Raw genomic sequence first — 23,170 nt, forward strand, 5'->3', positions numbered from 1 at the left:
CAGGTTGGCCTTGTTAAAAGTTAATTTGTGGAATTTCTTTCCTTCTTCATGCGTTTGAGCCAATCAGTAGCGTTGAGACAAGGTAGAAAAGGTACATGAATCCATGTGTGTTACTTCACAGTGTTGATGTCTTCACTATTATTCTACAATGTAGAACATAGTCAAAATAAATATAAACCCTGGTATGAGTAGGTGTGTCCAAACTTTTGACTGGTACTGTGTAAGAGACATAACCCCTGACCTCGCTGTTGATAAAAACAGGAAGCACCTGGACAGAAGTTTCCCTTCGGCACAGATCAGGGATCAGTTTACCTTTACCACAATACTAACCTGACCCCCCCCCCCCCAGCACTATACAGCTGATTCAAACAATCAACTAATCATCAAGCCTTGATTGTTTGTTTCAGCAGTATACTGTTACAGCAGAAACCAAAACGTGCACACCTCGGGGAGCAGAGGACCAAGTTTGGGAAACGCTGCCTTATAACCTCTTCTGGGAAAGCCTCTGAATACCTCCCTGTCTGGTCTGGATAGAGCCTCTGAATACCTCCCTGTCTGGTCTGTATAGAGCCTCTGAATACCTGCCTGTCTGGTCTGTATAGAGCCTCTGAATACCTCCCTGTCTGGTCTGTATAGAGTCTCTGAATATCTCTCTGTCTGGTCTGTATAGAGCCTCTGAATACCTCCCTGTCTGGTCTGTGTAGAGTCTCTGAATATCTCCCTGTCTGGTCTGTATAGAGCCTCTGAATACCTCCCTGTCTGGTCTGTATAGAGCCTCTGAATACCTCCCTGTCTGGTCTGTATAGAGTCCCTGAATACCTGAATACCTCCCTGTCTGGTCTGTATAGAGTCTCTGAATTCCTCCCTGTCTGGTCTGTATAGAGTCTCTGAATACCTCCCCCTCTGGTCTGTATAGAGCCTCTGAATACCTCCATGTCTGGTCTGTATAGAGCCTCTGAATACCTCGTTGTCTGTATAGAGTCTGTGAATACCTGGATACCTCCCTGTCTGGTCTGTATATAGCCTCTGAATACCTGAATACCTCCCTGTCTGGTCTGTATAGAGTATCTGAATACCTCCCTGTCTGGTCTGTATAGAGCCTCTGAATACCTCCCTGTCTGGTCTGTATAGAGCCTCTGAATACCTCCCTGTCTGGTCTGTATAGAGCCTCTGAATACCTCCCTGTCTGGTCTGTATAGAGTCTCTGAATACCTCCCTGTCTGGTCTGTATAGAGTCTCTGAATGTCTGAATACCTCCCTGTCTGGTCTGTATAGAGTCTCTGAATACCTCCCTGTCTGGTCTGTATAGAGTCTCTGAATACCTCCCTGTCTGGTCTGTATAGAGCCTCTGAATACCTCCCTGTCTGGTCTGTATAGAGTCTGTGAATACCTGAATACCTCCCTGTCTGGTCTGTATAGAGTCTGTGAATGCCTGAATACCTCCCTGTCTGGTCTGTATAGAGTCTGTGAATACCTGAATACCTCCCTGTCTGGTCTGTATAGAGCCTCTGAATACCCTCCTGTCTGGTCTGTACAGAGATTCCCATGTCTATCAAAGTATTCCCTGTATGTCTCTCCACTGACCGTATTCCTGGTATTCCCTGTATATCTCTCTCTCCTTACCATCTTCCTGGTATTACCTGTATATCTCTCTCTCCTGACCATATTCCTGGTATTCCTTCTATATCGCTCTCTCTTGACCATGTTCCTGGTGTTCCCTGTATTTCTCTCTCTACTGACCATATTCCTGGTCTTCCCTCCATATCGCTCTTTCTTGACCATGTTCCTGTTATTCCCTGTTTATCGCTCTCTCCTGAACGTATTCCCGGTATTCCCTATATGTCTCTATCCTGACCATTTTCCTGGTATTCCCTGTATCTCTATCTCTCCTGACCATATTCCTGGTATTCCCTGTATATCTTTCCCTCCTGACCATATTCCTGGTATTCCCTGTTTTTCTCTCTCTCCTTACAAAATCATGGTATTCCCTGTGTGTCTCTCTCTCCAGACCATATTCCTGGTATTCCCTGTATATCTCTCTCCTGACCATATTCCTGGTATTACCTGTATATCTCTCTCTCCTGACCATATTCATGGTATTCCCTGAATCTCTCCTTCCTTACAAAATCCTGGTATTCCCTGTGTTTTTCTCTCCAGACCATATTCCTGGTATTCCCTGTATATCTCTCTCTCCTCATATTCCTGGTATTCCATGTATATCTCTCTCTCCTGACCATTTTCCTGGTATTCCCTGTATGTCTCTCTCCTGACAATATTCCTGGTATTCCATGTATATCTCTCTCTCCTGACCGTATTCCCTGTATGTCTCTCTCCTGACCATATTCCTGGTATTCCCTGTATATCTCTCTCTTCTGACAATATTCCTGGTATTCCCATTACATCTCTCTCTCTCCTGATAATATTCCTGGTATTCCCTGAATATATTTCTATCATGGCAGTATTCCTGGTATTCCCTGTTTATCTCTCTCCTGACAGTATTCCTGGTATTCCGTGTATATCTCTCTCCTGACCGTATTCGCGGTATTCCCTGTAAATCTCTCTCTATTGACCATATTCCTGGTATTCCCTGTATATATCTCTCTCTCTCCTGACCATATTCCTGGTTTTCCCTGCATATCTCTCTCTACTGACCATATTCCCTGTATATGTCTCTCTCCTGACCATTTTCCCTGTATATCTCTCACTCCTGACCATTTTCCTGGTATTCCCTGTATCTCTATCTCTCCTGACCATATTCCTGGTATTCGCTCCTGACCGTTTTCCTGGTATTCCTTGTATATCTCTCTCTCCTGACCATTTTCCTGGTATTCCCTGTATCTCTATCTCTCCTGACCACATTCCTGGTATTCTCTACTGGCCGTTTTCCTGGTATTCCCTGTATTTCTCTCTCTCCTGGCCATATTCCTGCTATTCCCTGTAAACCTCTCTCCCCAGCCCATATTCCTGGTATTCCCTGTATATCTCTCTCCTGACCATATTCCTGGTATTCCCTGTATATCTCTCTCTCTCCTGACCATATTCCTGTTTTTCCCTGTATATCTCTCTCTACTGACCATTTTCCCTGTATATATCTCTCTCCTGACCATTTTCCTGGTATTCCTTGTATATCTCTCTTTCCTGACCATATTCCTGGTATTCCCTGTATCTCTCTTTCTACTGACCATATTCCTGGTATTCCCTGTATATATCTCTCTCTCTCATGACGATATTCCTGGTTTTCCCTGTATATCTCTCTCTACTGACCGTATTTCCTGTATATCTCTCTCCTGACCATGTTCCTGGTATTCCCTGTATATCTCTCTCTCCTGACCGTATTCCTGGTATTCCCATTACATCTCTCTCTCCTGACCATATTCCTGGTATTCCGTGTATATCGCTCTCCTGACCTTATTCCAGATATTCCCTGTATATCTCTCTCTCCGGACCACATTCCAGGAATTCCCTGTACATATCTCTCTCCTGAACATTTTCCCTGTATATCTCTCACTCCTGACCATTTCCCTGGTATTCCCTGTATATCTCTCTCTCCTGACCATATTCCTGGTATTCCCTGTAAATCTCTCTCTCCTGACCATATTCCTGGTATTCCCTGTATATCTCTCTCTCCTGACCATATTCCTGGTATTCCCTGTATATCGCACTCCTGACCATATTCCTGGTATTCCCTGTATATCTCTCTCTCTCCTGGCTGTGTTCCAGGTTTTCCCTGTATTTCTCTCTCCTGACCATATTCCTGGTATTCCCTGTATATCTTTATCTCTCTCAAATCAAATGTTGTTTGTCACATACACATAATTAGCAGATTTTATTCCTGGTATTCCCTGTATCTCTCTCTCTCCTGACCATATTCCTGGTATTCCCTGTATATGTCTCTCTCCTGACCATATTCCTGGTATTCCCTGCATATCTCTCTCTCCTGACCATATTCCTGGTATTCCCTGCATATCTTTATCTCTCTCAAATCAAATGTTGTTTGTCACATACACATAATTAGCAGATTTTATTCCTGGTATTCCCTGTATCTCTCTCTCTCCTGACCATATTCCTGGTATTCCCTGTATATGTCTCTCTCCTGACCATATTCCTGGTATTCCCTGTATATCTCTCTCTCCTGACCATATTCCTGGTATTCCCTGTATATCTCTCTCTCTCCTGGCTGTGTTCCAGGTTTTCCCTGTATTTCTCTCTCCTGACCATATTCCTGGTATTCCCTGTATATCTCTCTCTCTCCTGGCTGTGTTCCAGGTTTTCCCTGTATATCTCTCTCTCCTGACCATATTCCTGGTATTCCCTGTATATCTTTATCTCTCTCAAATCAAATGTTGTTTGTCACATACACATAATTAGCAGATTTTATTCCTGGTATTCCCTGTATCTCTCTCTCTCCTGACCATATTCCTGGTATTCCCTGTATATGTCTCTCTCCTGACCATATTCCTGGTATTCCCTGTATATCTCTCTCTCCTGACCATATTCCTGGTATTCCCTGTATATCTTTATCTCTCTCAAATCAAATGTTGTTTGTCACATACACATAATTAGCAGATTTTATTCCTGGTATTCCCTGTATATGTCTCTCTCCTGACCATATTCCTGGTATTCCCTGTATATGTCTCTCTCCTGACCATATTCCTGGTATTCCCTGTATATCTCTCTCTCCTGACCATATTCCTGGTATTCCCTGTATATCTCTCTCTCCTGACCATATTCCTGGTATTCCTTGTATATGTCTCTCTCCGGACCATATTCCTGGTATTCCCTGTAAATGTCTCTCTCCGGACCATATTCCTGGTATTCCCTGTATATCTCTCTCTCCCTGACCATATTCCTGGTATTCCCTGTATATCTCTCTCTCCCTGACCATATTCCTGGTATTCCCTGTACATCTCTCTCTCCTGACCATATTCCTGGTATGCCCTGTATATCGCTCTCCTGACCATATTCCTGGTATTCCCTGTATATCTCTCTCTCTCCTGGCTGTGTTCCAGGTTTTCCCTGTATTTCTCTCTCCTGACCATATTCCTGGTATTCCCTGTATATCTTTCTCTCTCTCAAATCAAATCAAATGTTGTTTGTCACATACACATAATTAGCAGATTTTATTCCTGGTATTCCCTGTATCTCTCTCTCTCCTGACCATATTCCTGGTATTCCCTGTATATCTCTCTCTCCGGACCATGTTCCTGGTATTCCCTGTATATGTCTCTCTCCTGACCATATTCCTGGTATTCCCTGTATATCTCTCTCTCTCCCGACTATGTTCCTATTATTCCCTGTATTCCAGCTGGAGAGGTCCATCCAGGAAAACCTGCATTCTGCGATGGAGGAGATGAAGAGGAACACTGTTCACACCCAGACGGCGGCCATGTTGGAGATCGGGACCAACCTCCTCAGCAAATCAGCTGAGCAGACCCTCAAACTGACAGATGTGGAGACCAAGGTAAGCCAATCAGGTGGACCAGATCTGATCCGCTAACCTCTTCCATATGTAGATCAGCGTAGCCTAGTGGCTAGAGCGTTGGACTAGTAACCGAAATGTTGCAAGATCGAGTCCACGAGCTGACAAGATTCAAATCTATCATTCTGCCCCTGAACAAGGCAGTTAACCCACTGTTCCTAGGCCATCATTGAAAACAAGACTTTGTTCTTAACTGACTTGCCTAGTTAAATAAGGTTAAAATAAAACAAAGATGATGGGAACTGGACTGATGATTATTCAGAGGTCTACAACGATGGTTGGAAATAACTACAGGACTTGGCAGGGTTTAGGTTCAGCCCTGCAACGAAACACCTGATTCAACTTTCAATGTTGTTCCATGTGTTTTAGAGCAGACCAAGTTGTCCCAGGTGTTTTAGATCAGACTAAGGTGTCCCAGGTGTCCCAGGTGTTTTAGATCAGACCAAGGTGTCCCAGGTGTTTTAGATCAGACCAAGGTGTCCCAGGTGTTTTAGATCAGACCAAGGTGTCCCAGGTGTTTTAGATCAGACCAAGGTGTCCCAGGTGTCTTAGCTCAGACCAAGGTGTCCCAGATGTCTCAGGTGTTTTAGAGCAGACCAAGGTGTCCAAGGTGTCCCAGGTGTTTTAGTTCAGACCAAGGTGTCCCAGAAGTTTTAGATCAGACCAAGATGTCTCAGGTGATTTAGAGCAGACCAAGGTGTCTCAGGTATCCCAGGTGTCTCAGATCAGACCAAGGTGTCCCAGGTGTCTCAGGTGTTTTAGAGCAGACCAAGATGTCCCAGGTGTCTTAGCTCAGACCCAGGTGTCTCAGGTGTTTTAGATCAGACCCAGGTGTCCCAGGTGTTTTAGAGCAGACCAAGGTGTCTCAGGTGTCTTAGATTAGACCAAGTTGTCCCAGGTGTTTTAGATCAGACCAAGGTGTCCCATGTGTCTCAGGTGTTTTAGATCAGACCAAGATGTCCCAGGTGTCTCAGGTGTTTTAGAGCAGACCAAGGTGTCTCAGGTGTTTTAGATTAGATGTCCCTGGTGTGATTTATTGATTAGGCCAGTTGTCCCTAGTGTGATTTATTAATTAGGCCAGTTGTCCCTGATGTGATTAATTGATGTGATCCTGATGCCACTCCAGGACAAGGTGTGGTGACCAAGATGTTGACCACTGCTCTGAGATCTGTTGTCTTTCAGCGGAAACACTTTGATTGACATGCTGAGTTGAATTAGGTGACTGACCATCAGCCAGTTCAAACAGCCAACGTGGAGCCATAACACAGATGGTCCTTAGTTGTACCGTAGTGCTGTTATGACAGGGTGATGTGTTTTGGTATTATCACAAGTTCCTCTATCAGGCTCTCTCTCTGTCTCTCTCTCTGGATCCATGATGTCCAAATATTTTAACTGGTTGGTTATCAGGCTAGCTGCTAAAATAAGATAAGAGTGTAGGCCAGATTGCAATTGTCAAACTTTGCTAACTGATATTTGACTTTGTATAACAGGGGCCCTCCCTGTTTATCTAGCTGTTTCTGATGTGGAGCTGTTAAGAATACAAATGCCCTCTTACTCAATAATCTCTGAGGAAGTAATGTAATCCAGATGTCTGGGTGTTAGATTAGAAAGAGATCCTTAACAGCATCTTGATCTTAATGGTCTTTGTCAGGTAAATAAATATTTCCTATTTTTTAACTCTTACCTATCTTTCTGTCCCTCCCTCCCCCATCCCTCCCTCCCTCCCTCCCCCTCCCTCCCTCGCTCCCTCGCTCCCCCGTCCCTCCCCCGTCCCTCCCTCCCTCCCCCCTCCTTCACTCCCCCCTCCCTCACTCCCCCACTCCCTCACTCCCCCCTCCCTCCCTCCCTCCCTCCCTCCCTCCCTAGGTGCTGAACCAGACCAGTAGAATGGAGATTCAGCTGTTAGAGTATTCTCTGTTCACTAACCGTCTAGAGAAACACGTCATCCAGCAGAATCAGGAGATCTCACGACTCAATGATAAAAGCAGGTACAGCAGCCCTATCCACCACACCCTCAGAGGGCCCTATCCAACACACCCTCAGAGGGCCCTATCCAACACTCCCTCAGAGGGCCCTATCCACCACTCCCTCAGAGGGCCCTATCCAACACTCCCTCAGAGGGCCCTATCCACCACACCCTCAGAGGGCCCTATCCAACACTCCCTCAGAGGGCCCTATCCACCACTCCCTCAGAGGGCCCTATCCAACACTCCCTCAGAGGGCCCTATCCACCACACCCTCAGAGGGCCCTATCCAACACTCCCTCAGAGGGCCCTATCCACCACTCCCTCAGAGGGCCCTATCCACCACTCCCTCAGAGGGCCCTATCCACCACTCCCTCAGAGGGCCCTATCCAACACTCCCTCAGAGGGCCCTATCCAACACTCCCTCAGAGGGCCCTATCCACCACACCCTCAGAGGGCCCTATCCAACACTCCCTCAGAGGGCCCTATCCAACACTCCCTCAGAGGGCCCTATCCACCACACCCTCAGAGGGCGCTATCCAACACTTCCTCAGAGGGCCCTATCCACCACACCCTCAGAGGGCCCTATCCAACACTCCCTCAGAGGGCCCTATCCACCACGCCCTCAGAGGGCCCTATCCACCACACCCTCAGAGGGCCCTATCCACCACTCCCTCAGAGGGCCCTATCCACCACGCCCTCAGAGGGCCCTATCCAACACTCCCTCAGAGGGCCCTATCCACCACACCCTCAGAGGGCCCTATCCAACACTCCCTCAGAGGGCCCTATCCACCACACCCTCAGAGGGCCCTATCCAACACTCCCTCAGAGGGCCCTATCCACCACGCCCTCAGAGGGCCCTATCCAACACTCCCTCAGAGGGCCCTATCCACCACACCCTCAGAGGGCCCTATCCAACACTCCCTCAGAGGGCCCTATCCACCACACCCTCAGAGGGCCCCATCCAACACTCCCTCAGAGGGCCCTATCCACCACTCCCTCAGAGGGCCCTATCCACCACTCCCTCAGAGGGCCCTATCCACCACGCCCTCAGAGGGCCCTATCCAACACTCCCTCAGAGGGCCCTATCCACCACTCCCTCAGAGGGCCCTATCCACCACTCCCTCAGAGGGCCCTATCCACCACTCCCTCAGAGGGCCCTATCCAACACTCCCTCAGAGGGCCCTATCCACCACACCCTCAGAGGGCCCTATCCAACACTCCCTCAGAGGGCCCTATCCACCACTCCCTCAGAGGGCCCTATCCAACACTCCCTCAGAGGGCCCTATCCACCACACCCTCAGAGGGCCCTATCCAACACTCCCTCAGAGGGCCCTATCCACCACTCCCTCAGAGGGCCCTATCCACCACTCCCTCAGAGGGCCCTATCCACCACTCCCTCAGAGGGCCCTATCCAACACTCCCTCAGAGGGCCCTATCCAACACTCCCTCAGAGGGCCCTATCCACCACACCCTCAGAGGGCCCTATCCAACACTCCCTCAGAGGGCCCTATCCACCACACCCTCAGAGGGCCCTATCCAACACTCCCTCAGAGGGCCCTATCCACCACTCCCTCAGAGGACCCTATCCACCACTCCCTCAGAGGGCCCTATCCACCACGCCCTCAGAGGGCCCTATCCAACACTCCCTCAGAGGGCCCTATCCACCACTCCCTCAGAGGGCCCTATCCACCACTCCCTCAGAGGGCCCTATCCAACACTCCCTCAGAGGGCCCTATCCACCACACCCTCAGAGGGCCCTATCCAACACTCCCTCAGAGGGCCCTATCCACCACTCCCTCAGAGGGCCCTATCCACCACTCCCTCAGAGGGCCCTATCCACCACTCCCTCAGAGGGCCCTATCCACCACTCCCTCAGAGGGCCCTATCCACCAGGGCCCTATCCCTCAGAGGGCCCTATCCACCACTCCCTCAGAGGGCCCTATCCACCACTCCCTCAGAGGGCCCTATCCAACACTCCCTCAGAGGGCCCTATCCAACACTCCCTCAGAGGGCCCTATCCACCACTCCCTCAGAGGGCCCTATCCAACACTCCCTCAGAGGGCCCTATCCACCACTCCCTCAGAGGGCCCTATCCACCACTCCCTCAGAGGGCCCTATCCACCACTCCCTCAGAGGGCCCTATCCACCACTCCCTCAGAGGGCCCTATCCACCACTCCCTCAGAGGGCCCTATCCAACACTCCCTCAGAGGGCCCTATCCAACACTCCCTCAGAGGGCCCTATCCACCACTCCCTCAGAGGGCCCTATCCAACATCAGTGGGGAGGGAGAGAGGCAGCGTGTGTGAAAGAAATAACATCTGTACCTGCCAACCCTGGGTTTTAATACTTTTAAAAATTGTTCAAATACTTTGATCCTTTATTTTGGGTTAACTGTAGGCAGGGTTTATGCTTATGAGTTTTTTCCTATTGGTGTCGTAGCAACTGGCAAGCTAAATCAATCATAGTTATTAATTCTAAATGATTTCTAATAGTAATTGAATCAAGGTCTAATTTGTGCATGTGACGGTGTACTCAATAAAGTTGTATTTTTCAAATGAACAAAAAAACAAAAAGTTGAAATACTGTCCCAATAATCTATAATTATTATTATTACATTGGAAAATATTGCAAATTTGGCTTTTTAAATGTTTTAAATTATTTTATTTTATTTTATTTAACCTTTATTTAACCTTTATTTAACCAGGAAGGGCTCATTGAGATTTAAAATCTATTTTTGAAGAGCGTCCTGGCCAAGATAGGCAGCACCAAGTCATTACAAAAATTACAGACAAACAACATGAAAAACTACAAGTAATCTAGTAAAAACCATAGAATTCACAAGATTATAACAAAATCAGAAAACAGCTCATTAAAAATATTGACAGGGCAGGGAATCAGCCTCAAAATCATTCATCAGTGATTTAAAAACACCAATCGGGACAAGTTCTTCCAGTTTAAAAGTATTTTGTAAGGCGTTCCAAGACGATGGTGCAGAGTACATAAAAGCCCCTTTTCCAAATTCAGTTCGGACATTTGGAACAGTTCGCAGGATAAAGTCCTGAGAAACGAAGAGACGACCCACCACATTTCTGAACAATAAAAACGCACAAATAAAAAGGTAGTAAACCCAACATGGCTTTGTAAATAACAGTATACCAGTGACTGAGCCTACGAGTGACTAGAGAAGGCCAGCCAACCCTGGTATACAAAGTGCAGTGGTGCGTAAGGGTTTGGCAGTTTAAAATAAAAGGGTGTCAATTGATCTCAAACACTGAGCGGAAGCATTCCTCTCCAGTTGGATAGGAAGCAGCTTTATTTTGGTGATCCCCCTCCCCCTCACTGCAGTACCTCTCAACATGAGATACATCTGAACATGTGGTTTATGTTTCATTCTTCATAGTGCACTACTATTAACCAGGGCCCAGGCACCCTATTCCCTACATAGTGCACTACTATTAACCAGGGCCCAGGCACCCTATTCCCTACATAGTGCACTACTATTAACCAGGGCCCAGGCACCCTATTCCCTACATAGAGCATTACTATTAACCAGGGCCCAGGCACCCTATTCCCTACATAGTGCACTACTATTAACCAGGGCACAGGCACCCTATTCCCTACATAGTGCACTACTATTAACCAGGGCACAGGCACCCTATTCCCTACATAGTGCACTACTATTAACCAGGGCCCAGGCACCCTATTCCCTACATAGAGCACTACTATTAACCAGGGCCCAGGCACCCTATTCCCTACATAGTGCACTACTATTAACCAGGGCCCAGGCACCCTATTCCCTACATAGAGCACTACTATTAACCAGGGCCCAGGCACCCTATTCCCTACATAGAGCACTACTATTAACCAGGGCCCAGGCACCCTATTCCCTACATAGAGCATTACTATTAACCAGGGCCCAGGCACCCTATTCCCTACATAGTGCACTACTATTAACCAGGGCCCAGGCACCCTATTCCCTACATAGTGCACTACTATTAACCAGGGCCCAGGCACCCTATTCCCTACATAGTGCACTACTATTAACCAGGGCACAGGCACCCTATTCCCTACATAGAGCACTACTATTAACCAGGGCACAGGCACCCTATTCCCTACATAGTGCATTACTATTAACCAGGGCCCAGGCACCCTATTCCCTACATAGAGCACTACTATTAACCAGGGCCCAGGCACCCTATTCCCTACATAGTGCACTACTATTAACCAGGGCCCAGGCACCCTATTCCCTACATAGTGCACTACTATTAACCAGGGCCCAGGCACCCTATTCCCTACATAGTGCACTACTATTAACCAGGGCCCAGGCACCCTATTCCCTACATAGTGCACTACTATTAACCAGGGCCCAGGCACCCTATTCCCTACATAGTGCACTACTATTAACCAGGGCCCAGGCACCCTATTCCCTACATAGTGCACTACTATTAACCAGGGCCCAGGCACCCTATTCCCTACATAGTGCACTACTATTAACCAGGGCCCAGGCACCCTATTCCCTACATAGTGCACTACTATTAACCAGGGCCCAGGCACCCTATTCCCTACATAGTGCACTACTATTAACCAGGGCCCAGGCACCCTATTCCCTACATAGTGCACTACTATTAACCAGGGCCCAGGCACCCTATTCCCTACATAGTGCACTACTATTAACCAGGGCCCAGGCACCCTATTCCCTACATAGTGCACTACTATTAACCAGGGCCCAGGCACCCTATTCCCTACATAGTGCACTACTATTAACCAGGGCCCAGGCACCCTATTCCCTACATAGTGCACTACTATTAACCAGGGCCCAGGCACCCTATTCCCTACATAGTGCATTACTATTAACCAGGGCACAGGCACCCTATTCCCTACATAGTGCACTACTATTAACCAGGGCACGGGCACCCTATTCCCTACATAGAGCACTACTATTAACCAGGGCCCAGGCACCCTATTCCCTACATAGTGCACTACTATTAACCAGGGCCCAGGCACCCTATTCCCTACATAGTGCACTACTATTAACCAGGGCCCAGGCACCCTATTCCCTACATAGTGCACTACTATTAACCAGGGCACAGGCACCCTATTCCCTACATAGTGCACTACTATTAACCAGGGCACAGGCACCCTATTCCCTACATAGTGCACTACTATTAACCAGGGCCCAGGCACCCTATTCCCTACATAGTGCACTACTATTAACCAGGGCCCAGGCACCCTATTCCCTACATAGTGCACTACTATTAACCAGGGCACAGGCACCCTATTCCCTACATAGAGCACTACTATTAACCAGGGCCCAGGCACCCTATTCCCTACATAGTGCACTACTATTAACCAGGGCCCAGGCACCCTATTCCCTACATAGTGCACTACTATTAACCAGGGCCCAGGCACCCTATTCCCTACATAGTGCACTACTATTAACCAGGGCCCAGGCACCCTATTCCCTACATAGTGCACTACTATTAACCAGGGCCCAGGCACCCTATTCCCTACATAGTGCACTACTATTAACCAGGGCCCAGGCACCCTATTCCCTACATAGTGCACTACTATTAACCAGGGCCCAGGCACCCTATTCCCTACATAGTGCACTACTATTAACCAGGGCCCAGGCACCCTATTCCCTACATAGAGCACTACTATTAACCAGGGCACAGGCACCCTATTCCCTACATAGTGCATTACTATTAACCAGGGCCCAGGCACCCTATTCCCTACATAGTGCACTACTATTAACCAGGGCCCAGGCACCCTATTCCCTACATAGTGCATTACTATTAACCAGGGCCCAGGCACCCTATTCCCTACATAGTGCATTACTATTAACCAGGGCCCAGGCACCCTATTCCCTACATAGTGCACTACTATTAACCAGGGCCCAGGCACCCTATTCCCTACATAGTGCACTACTATTAACCAGGGCCCAGGCACCCTATTCCCTACATAGTGCATTACTATTAACCAGGGCCCAGGCACCCTATTCCCTACATAGTGCACTACTATTAACCAGGGCACAGGCACCCTATTCCCTACATAGTGCACTACTATTAACCAGGGCCCAGGCACCCTATTCCCTACATAGTGCACTACTATTAACCAGGGCCCAGGCACCCTATTCCCTACATAGTGCACTACTATTAACCAGGGCCCAGGCACCCTATTCCCTACATAGTGCACTACTATTAACCAGGGCCCAGGCACCCTATTCCCTACATAGTGCACTACTATTAACCAGGGCACAGGCACCCTATTCCCTACATAGAGCACTACTATTAACCAGGGCCCAGGCACCCTATTCCCTACATAGTGCACTACTATTAACCAGGGCCCAGGCACCCTATTCCCTACATAGTGCACTACTATTAACCAGGGCCCAGGCACCCTATTCCCTACATAGTGCACTACTATTAACCAGGGCCCAGGCACCCTATTCCCTACATAGTGCACTACTATTAACCAGGGCCCAGGCACCCTATTCCCTACATAGTGCACTACTATTAACCAGGGCCCAGGCACCCTATTCCCTACATAGTGCACTACTATTAACCAGGGCCCAGGCACCCTATTCCCTACATAGTGCACTACTATTAACCAGGGCCCAGGCACCCTATTCCCTACATAGAGCACTACTATTAACCAGGGCACAGGCACCCTATTCCCTACATAGTGCATTACTATTAACCAGGGCCCAGGCACCCTATTCCCTACATAGTGCACTACTATTAACCAGGGCCCAGGCACCCTATTCCCTACATAGTGCATTACTATTAACCAGGGCCCAGGCACCCTATTCCCTACATAGTGCATTACTATTAACCAGGGCCCAGGCACCCTATTCCCTACATAGTGCACTACTATTAACCAGGGCCCAGGCACCCTATTCCCTACATAGTGCATTACTATTAACCAGGGCCCAGGCACCCTATTCCCTACATAGTGCATTACTATTAACCAGGGCCCAGGCACCCTATTCCCTACATAGTGCACTACTATTAACCAGGGCACAGGCACCCTATTCCCTACATAGTGCATTACTATTAACCAGGGCCCAGGCACCCTATTCCCTACATAGTGCATTACTATTAACCAGGGCCCAGGCACCCTATTCCCTACATAGAGCACTACTATTAACCAGGGCCCAGGCACCCTATTCCCTACATAGTGCACTACTATTAACCAGGGCACAGGCACCCTATTCCCTACATAGTGCACTACTATTAACCAGGGCCCAGGCACCCTATTCCCTACATAGTGCACTACTATTAACCAGGGCCCAGGCACCCTATTCCCTACATAGTGCACTACTATTAACCAGGGCACAGGCACCCTATTCCCTACATAGTGCACTACTATTAACCAGGGCCCAGGCACCCTATTCCCTACATAGTGCACTACTATTAACCAGGGCACAGGCACCCTATTCCCTACATAGTGCACTACTATTAACCAGGGCACAGGCACCCTATTCCCTACATAGTGCACTACTATTAACCAGGGCCCAGGCACCCTATTCCATACATAGTGCACTACTATTAACCAGGGCCCAGGCACCCTATTCCCTACATAGTGCACTACTATTAACCAGGGCCCAGGCACCCTATTCCCTACATAGTGCACTACTATTAACCAGGGCACAGGCACCCTATTCCCTACATAGAGCACTACTATTAACCAGGGCCCAGGCACCCTATTCCCTACATAGTGCACTACTATTAACCAGGGCCCAGGCACCCTATTCCCTACATAGTGCACTACTATTAACCAGGGCCCAGGCACCCTATTCCCTACATAGAACCCTCTGGTCAACAGTAGTGTATAGGGGATAGGGTTTCTTTTGGGACGTAGTTAGAGTGGTAGAATAACAGAGTGATCAGATGATGACAGCTGCCCCAAATCTGGCCCTGCTGAACCTCTTGACCCTGACTACACACACACACACACACACACACACACACACACACACACACACACACACACACACACACACACACACACACGCACACAGGCACACAGGCACACACACACACACGCACACACGCACACATGCATACAGGCACACGCACACAGGCACACACACACACACACACACACACACAGCCACACACACACACCCACACACAGGCACACACACACACACACACGCTTCATGTGAATGACCTGGTCACGATATCTGTAAAACAAACAAGTACATCTTCAGAAGGGCAAACAGACACAGCACCGTTCCAGTAGCTGTAAAGGACGTAAACAGTCTGCTTGTGAGGGAAGTAGCTACTGATAGAATGACGTATTAGGATCTATGGGGCTACCTTGTATGCTTGGAGGCATGAGGCCTTGCTGTGAACTCCTACTCGTTCTTTTATTTCCGTTAAAGCCTAAGAGAAAAATAACAACTAGGCCACCAACGGATTTAGTCGTGACACTGTTTACACAATGGGATTAGTATGGCATTGTTGGGGAACACTGGGAGAAGAATGGATGTGAAACATCATCAAGTGTACTGTCACCAAGAAGGCATTAGGATAAACAGCATGATGAGACGTGCAAATCAATTCCAGTTGAGCTCCAGGTTTGTCCAAGGGCACAAACACAGCAGTGAGATGGAGGTAAGACATACAGTGCCTTGCGAAAGTATTCGGCCCCCTTGAACTTTTCACATTTCAGGCTTCAAACATAAAGATATAAAACTGTATTTTTTTGTGAAGAATCAACAACAAGTGGGACACAATCATGAAGTGGAACGACATTTATTGGATATTTCAAACTTTTTTAACAAATCAAAAACTGAAAAATTGGGCGTGCAAAATTATTCAGCCCCTTAAGTTAATACTTTGTAGCGCCACCTTTGCTGCGATTACAGCTGTAAGTCGCTTGGGGTATGTCTCTATCAGTTTTGCACATCGAGAGACTGAAATTTTTTCCCATTCCTCCTTGCAAAACAGCTCGAGCTCAGTGAGGTTGGATGGAGAGCATTTGTGAACAGCAGTTTTCAGTTCTTTCCACAGATTCTCGATTGGATTCAGGTCTGGACTTTGACTTGGCCATTCTAACACCTGGATATGTTTATTTTTGAACCATTCCATTGTAGATTTTGCTTTATGTTTTGGATCATTGTCTTGTTGGAAGACAAATCTCCGTCCCAGTCTCAGGTCTTTTGCACACTCCATCAGGTTTTCTTCCAGAATGGTCCTGTATTTGGCTCCATCCATCTTCCCATCAATTTTAACCATCTTCCCTGTTCCTGCTGAAGAAAAGCTGGCCCAAACCATGATGCTGCCACCACCATGTTTGACAGTGGGCATGGTGTGTTCAGGGTGATGAGCTGTGTTGCTTTTACGCCAAACATAACGTTTTGCATTGTTGCCAGAAAGTTCAATTTTGGTTTCATCTGACCAGAGCACCTTCTTCCACATGTTTGGTGTGTCTCCCAGGTGGCTTGTGGCAAACTTTAAACGTCACTTTTTATGGATATCTTTAAGAAATGGCTTTCTTCTTGCCACTCTTCCATAAAAGGCCAGATTTGTGCAATATACGACTGATTGTTGTCCTATGGACAGAGTCTCCCACCTCAGCTGTAGATCTCTGCAGTTCATCCAGAGTGATCATGGGCCTCTTGGCTGCATCTCTGATCAGTCTTCTCCTTGTATGAGCTGAAAGTTTAGAGGGACGGCCAGGTCTTGGTAGATTTGCACTGGTCTGATACTCCTTCCATTTCAATATTATCGCTTGCACAGTGCTCCTTGGGATGTTTAAAGCTTGGGAAATCTTTTTGTATCCAAATCCGGCTTTAAACTTCTTCACAACAGTATCTCGGACCTGCCTGGTGTGTTCCTTGTTCTTCATGATGCTCTCTGCGCTTTTAACGGACCTCTGAGACTATCACAGTGCAGGTGCATTTATACGGAGACTTGATTACACACAGGTGGATTGTATTTATCATCATTAGTCATTTAGGTCATTCAGAGATCCTCACTGAACTTCTGGAGAGAGTTTGCTGCACTGAAAGTAAAGGGGCTGAATAATTTTGCACGCCCAATCTTTCAGTTTTTGATTTGTTAAAAAAGTTTGAAATATCCAATAAATGTCGTTCCACTTCATGATTGTGTCCCACTTGTTGTTGATTCTTCACAAAAAAATACAGTTTTATATCTTTATGTTTGAAGCCTGAAATGTGGCAAAAGGTCGCAAAGTTCAAGGGGGCCGAATACTTTCGCAAGGCACTGTACGTCCCAAAACGCACCCTATTCCCTATATAGTGCACTACTTTAGACTAGGGCCTAGGCACCCTATTCCCTGTATAGTACACTACGTTTGACCAGGGCCCAATTGGCTACATAGGGAATAGGGTATCATTTGGGACTTGGGAAAGGTATTTGAGAGCTGGTGAGGAGCAGAGCTGAGTCAGATGCAACTTGTGTCAGTCTGTGTGGCTGAGAGCAGGTGCAGAGCTGAGTCAGATGCAACTTGTGTCAGTCTGTGTGGCTGAGAGCAGGTGCAGAGCTGAGTCAGATGCAACTTGTGTCAGTCTGTGTGGCTGAGAGCAGGTGCAGAGCTGAGTCAGATGCAACTTGTGTCAGTCTGTGTGGCTGAGAGCTGGTGAGGAGCTGAGTCAGATGCAACTTGTGTCAGTCTGTGTGGCTGAGAGCTGGTGAGGAGCAGAGCTGAGTCAGATGCAACTCAGTTTTTTTGTCAGTCTGTAGGCCATGAGCTATAGGTGACAGCAGGCATAGGTCATCTGCAAAGAGCAGGCATTTAACCTCTGAATTGTGGATACCAACCAATTGGCCAAATACGGTGTTCATGTAAATATTGAAGAGTGCAGGGCTCAGATTGCAACCCTGGCGAAGGCCCCGCCCTGGTTAAAGAATTATGTAATTTTCTTGCCAATTTTAATGCTGCACGTATTGCCACTATAAATTGATTTAATTATGTCATATGTTTTACCCCTTACACTACTTTCAATAGCTTTGTAGAACAGTGCTGTATGCCAGGGAGAATCAAATTGTCACGCCCTTAGAGATCCTTTTTATGTCTGTTTTGGTTTGGTCGGGGCATGAGTTGGGGTGGGCTTTCTATGTTTTTGTGTTCTATGTTTTCTATTTCTGTGTGTTTGGCCGGGTGTTCTCAATCAGAGGCAGCTGTCTATCGTTGTCTCTGATTGAGAACCATACTTAGGTAGCCTTTTCCCACCTGTGTGGTGTGTGTAGTTTTCTGTTTTGTGTCTTTTTGCACCAGACAGAACTGTTTCGGTTTTCGTTATTCAGTGTTCAGTTCAATAAATAAAGATGAACACGTACCACTCTGCACCTTGGTCCTCCACTCCTTCCAACAGCCATTACTCTAATGTCAGGGCGTGACAGTATCGCTAATTCCTCGTTTCAATTTTTATTTGGCTTTTTCCAGTTTTACCAGAAGTTGTTTGTGTTTATGGACTCAGTATCAGCTGCCTGCTGTTGTACTGTGCTTTTTTGGTTCTGAGTGTAAGTTTCTAGAATTTTAAAGTCTCACAGAAGGAAGAAGGTGCAATTAACCATTATTTGGGTCTCTGTGCTTTTGTTTTTTTCCTTAATTTTACAATCTGCATCAAACCTCTTCTGCGGTCTTTTTTGTTATTTCATTTGTGCTTCTTTTGCCGTTTGCCTGAATATATATTTGATGTTTTGTACTGCTAGATTGATGCCTTCTTCACTGTGAGTGAATGTGGTGTCCAGGAAGTTATCTAAGAGGGTTTGGATATTTTGGTCACTGGTTGCTTTCTGGCCTCTTCTGGCTGTGCCGGGTGGAGATAAGTGTACATGACAATTTAAGGCCAGATTGTTCTACAAGATGTTCAAACGTTTATAGAAGGATCGAATAACAATCACAGTTGTTATAGAGGGTGCAACAAGTCAGTACCTCAGGAGTAAATGTCAGTTGTCTTTTCATATCCGGGCATTCAGAGGTCGAGACAGCAGGTGCGGCAGAGAGAGAGAGTCAACAACAGCACGTCCTGGTCAGGGTTTCCTAGCCGCTGGCAGAACAGTTGAAACTGGAGCAGCAGCACGACCAGGTGGACTGGGGACAGCCAGGAGTCATCAGGCCAGGTAGTCCTGAGGCATCCTAGGGCTCAGGTCCTCTAGGAGGGAAGGGAGAGAGGGAATTAGAGGGATCATACTTAAATTCAAAGAGGACACCAGATAAGACAGGAGAATTATACCAGATATAACAGACTAAGCCCCCTGGCACAGACTATTGCAGCAGATACTTGACACTGAGACAGGGGTCGGGGGACACTATGGCCCTGTCCAATGATACCTCCGGACAAGGCCAACCAGGCAGGATATAACCACACCCACGTTTTCAAAGCACAGCCCCCACACCACTAGATGGATATCAACAGACCACCAAACTACTACCCAAACCCAAACTACGACAAGGCTGAGTATAGCCCATGAAGATCTCCCCCACTGCATGAGCCAGAGGTGGCACAAAACTGGACAGGCAGATCACATCTGCGACTCAACCGGTTCAAGTGACGTACCCCTAGTAGGGACGGCATGGAAGAGCACCAGTAAGCCAGTGACTCAGTCCCCGTAATAGGAGCAGAGGTAGATAATCCCAGTGGAGAGAGGGGAACCGGCCAGGCAGAGAAAGTAAGTGTGGTTTGTTCCTCCAGTGCCTTGCCGTTCACCTTAACACCTCTGGGCCAGACTACACTCAATCATAGAACCTACAGAAGAGATGAGTCTTCAGTAAAGACTTAAAGGTTGAGACCGAGTCTGCGTCTCTCACATGGATAGGCAGACCATTCCATAAAAATTGAGCTCTATAGGAGAAAGCCCTGCCTCCAGCTGTTTGCTTAGACATTATTGGGACAATTAGGAGGCCTGCGTCTTGTGACCGTAGCGTATGTTTAGGCATGATCTGCAGGACCAAATCGTACAGCTAAGTAGGAGCACGCCCATGTAATGCTTTGTAGGTTAGCAGTAAAACCTTGAAATCAGCCCTAGCCTTGACATGAAGCCAGTGTAGGGAGGCTAGCACAGGAGGCTAGCACTTAAGTAATATGATAAAGTGGTTCTAGTCAGGATTCTAGCAGCCGTGTTTAAAAACTGAAGTTTATTTAGTGTTTTAGTGTTTTATCCGGAAGGTGCCAGAAGGTAGAGCACCGCAGGAGTCTAATCTATAATTGACTAAAGGATACATTTCTCTGCATCATTTTTTTGACAAAACATTTGTTTTTTTTGCAATGTTAAGATTACGGAAAAAAGCTCTCCTTGAAATATTCCTTCACAGCATCTCTTTTGTCTAAGTTTTGTCAAATATTTTCCACCATCCACTTCCTTATGTCTGAAACACAGGCTTTCAGGGTGTGTGTGAGAGAGAGACCAGGACCTTTTATCTCCTAGTTGATCCCAAACCCAGGTGCAATTTGTCACCTTAACGACCTAATCGTTAAGGTGACAAAGACAGGACAGGAACACATCAGTCTCCAATGCACCATCTGACAAGTTGTTCTACACAGGAGCATGAAGAAAGGTAAAACACATATCCTGTCTCACATCTCCCAATACATTGCTAGGTGCTTTCAGTGTTGACAGTACCAAAATACAACAACTCATGTACAAAAACACTGAAATCGCCTCTATCCCATTCGGACCTTAGTGGCCCATAATGCAACACCAGCACCAGTCGGCAGCTCAGCTAACCGTCTGCATCACAGAAAGGCATGCTAGCTAGCAACAGCAGCACTTTTAGCACTCTGTGAACTATATTAACAACAACAATAAAACTCTGGAAGTTACATGTTTCAATAGTCTCACACTCCCTCATAACAATATCTACAGCATTAACCTTGGGATGTTTAATTTATTTCACGTTATGGACTTCTACAAAGGAGTAATCTGAAGTTTTCGATAATCATGAGTAATCTGCAACACATATATTTCTCTCTGTGCGTTTTCTCGTGAAAGTGAAAGCTAAACGCTATCCTCTCTTGTTGAATGTGTCCTAGATGGTATAGTATTTTTAGTTAGCTTTGCTCTCTTTTTGAATGTGTCCTGTCTGTGTCCTAGATGTTGAATGCTGCTTTGCGACTGTATTAAAAATACATTGGGGATTTTCTTTTTCTCAATTAGGTTGAAAAATAGAATGATGGAGCAGCAGTGATGGCTGTTTGATATTGTACGGGACTGTCTATCCAAGATAGTCGGAAGACTTCCTGTTTGGTAGAGCGCCATTTCCATTTCCAATTTTCTTTAAGCTTCAGGGCTTCAGGGCTTCAGGGGTATTTTCTGTTCACCAGGGAGCACATTTTTTCGTGTCAAATGTTTATTGTTTTCAGGATTACAACTGCATCTAGGGTATTACGCAAGGTTAAATTAAGTTAGGTGGTTAACCGATTGTTGAACTCCGAAGTCCTTGTGTAGGTGGAGGGAGTCTGGAAGGGCATCTAGGAATCTTTGGTTTGTCTGAGATTTCTAGCATGGGTTTTGATGGTTGGGGTCTGAGGAGATTATTTGTTGCGATTTCAAAACGTAATAAAATGGTGGTCTGATAGTTCAGGATTATGAGGAAAAACATTTAGATCCACAACATTTATTCCACGGGACAAAACTAGGTCCAGAGTATGACTGTGACAGTGAGCGGGTCCGGAGACATGTTGGACAAAACCCACTGAGTCGATGATGGCTCCAAAAGCCTTTTGGAGTGGGTCTGTGGACTTTTCCATGTGAATATTAAAGTCACCAAAAATGTGAATATTATCTGCCATAACTACAAGGTCCGATAGGAATTCAGGGAACTCAGTGAGGAACGCTGTATATGGCCCGGGAGGCCTGTAAACAGTAGCTATAAAAGGTGATTGAGTAGGCTGCATAGATTTCATGACTAGAAGCTCAAAAGACGAAAACGTCATTTTTTTTGTTTGTTGGTAAATTAAAATTTGGCTTTCAAAAATGTTAGCAACACCTCCGCCTTTGCGGGATGCACGGGGGATATGGTCACTAGTGTAGCCAGGAGGAGAGGCCTCCTTTAACACAGTAAATTCATTAGGCTTAAGCCAGGTTTGTCAGGCCAATCACATCAAGATTATGATCAGTGATTAGTTCATTGACTATAACTGCCTTGGAAGTGAGAGATCTAACATTAAGTAGCCCTATTTTGAGATGTGAGATATCACAATCTCTTTCAATAATGACAGAAATGGAGGAGGTCTTTATTCCAGTGAGATTGATAAGGCAAACACCAACACTGCCATGTTTAGTTTTGCTCATCCTAGATCAAGGCACAGACATAGTCTCAATGGGGATAGCTCAGCTGACGACACTGACTGTGCTAGTGGCAGACTCCACTAAGCTGACAGACTGGATAACAGGGTGCAGGCCAGGCAGCAGGCTCTCTCATTGCGGAGCTAGAGGAGTTAGAGCCATGTCTATGTTCATAGATAAGATGAGAGCACTCCTCCAGCTAGGATGGAGTCCGTCACTCCTCAGCAGGCCAGGCTTGGTGCTGTTTGTGGGTGACTCCCAGAAAGAGGGCTAATTATCTACAAATTCAATCTTTTGGGAGTGCTCAACCAGCGATTGAGTTGTGAGACTTTGCTGTCGCGCTTTCTAGCTGACATGCTGAGGCTATGTTGCGCTTGGTGATCTCTGACTGTTTCATCATAACATCGTTGGTGCCGACGTGGATAACAATATCTCTATACTCTCTACACTGGCCAGTTTTA

General features: G+C 46.8%; 1 protein-coding gene across 1 annotated transcript in view; it reads left to right on the plus strand.

Moving 5' to 3' along the window:
* Positions 1-23,170, plus strand: part of LOC139372803 (angiopoietin-2-like) — an 84,510-nt gene that overhangs the window by 4,022 nt on the left and 57,318 nt on the right. The window contains exons 2-3 of the mRNA XM_071112608.1: positions 5,306-5,461; positions 7,346-7,467. Coding sequence (XP_070968709.1) covers positions 5,306-5,461; positions 7,346-7,467 — 278 coding nt within the window. The remainder of the gene's footprint in view (positions 1-5,305; positions 5,462-7,345; positions 7,468-23,170) is intronic.

The sequence above is a fragment of the Oncorhynchus clarkii genome, chromosome 18, assembly GCF_045791955.1.
Source record: "Oncorhynchus clarkii lewisi isolate Uvic-CL-2024 chromosome 18, UVic_Ocla_1.0, whole genome shotgun sequence".
Classification (NCBI taxonomy): Eukaryota; Metazoa; Chordata; class Actinopteri; order Salmoniformes; family Salmonidae; genus Oncorhynchus; species Oncorhynchus clarkii.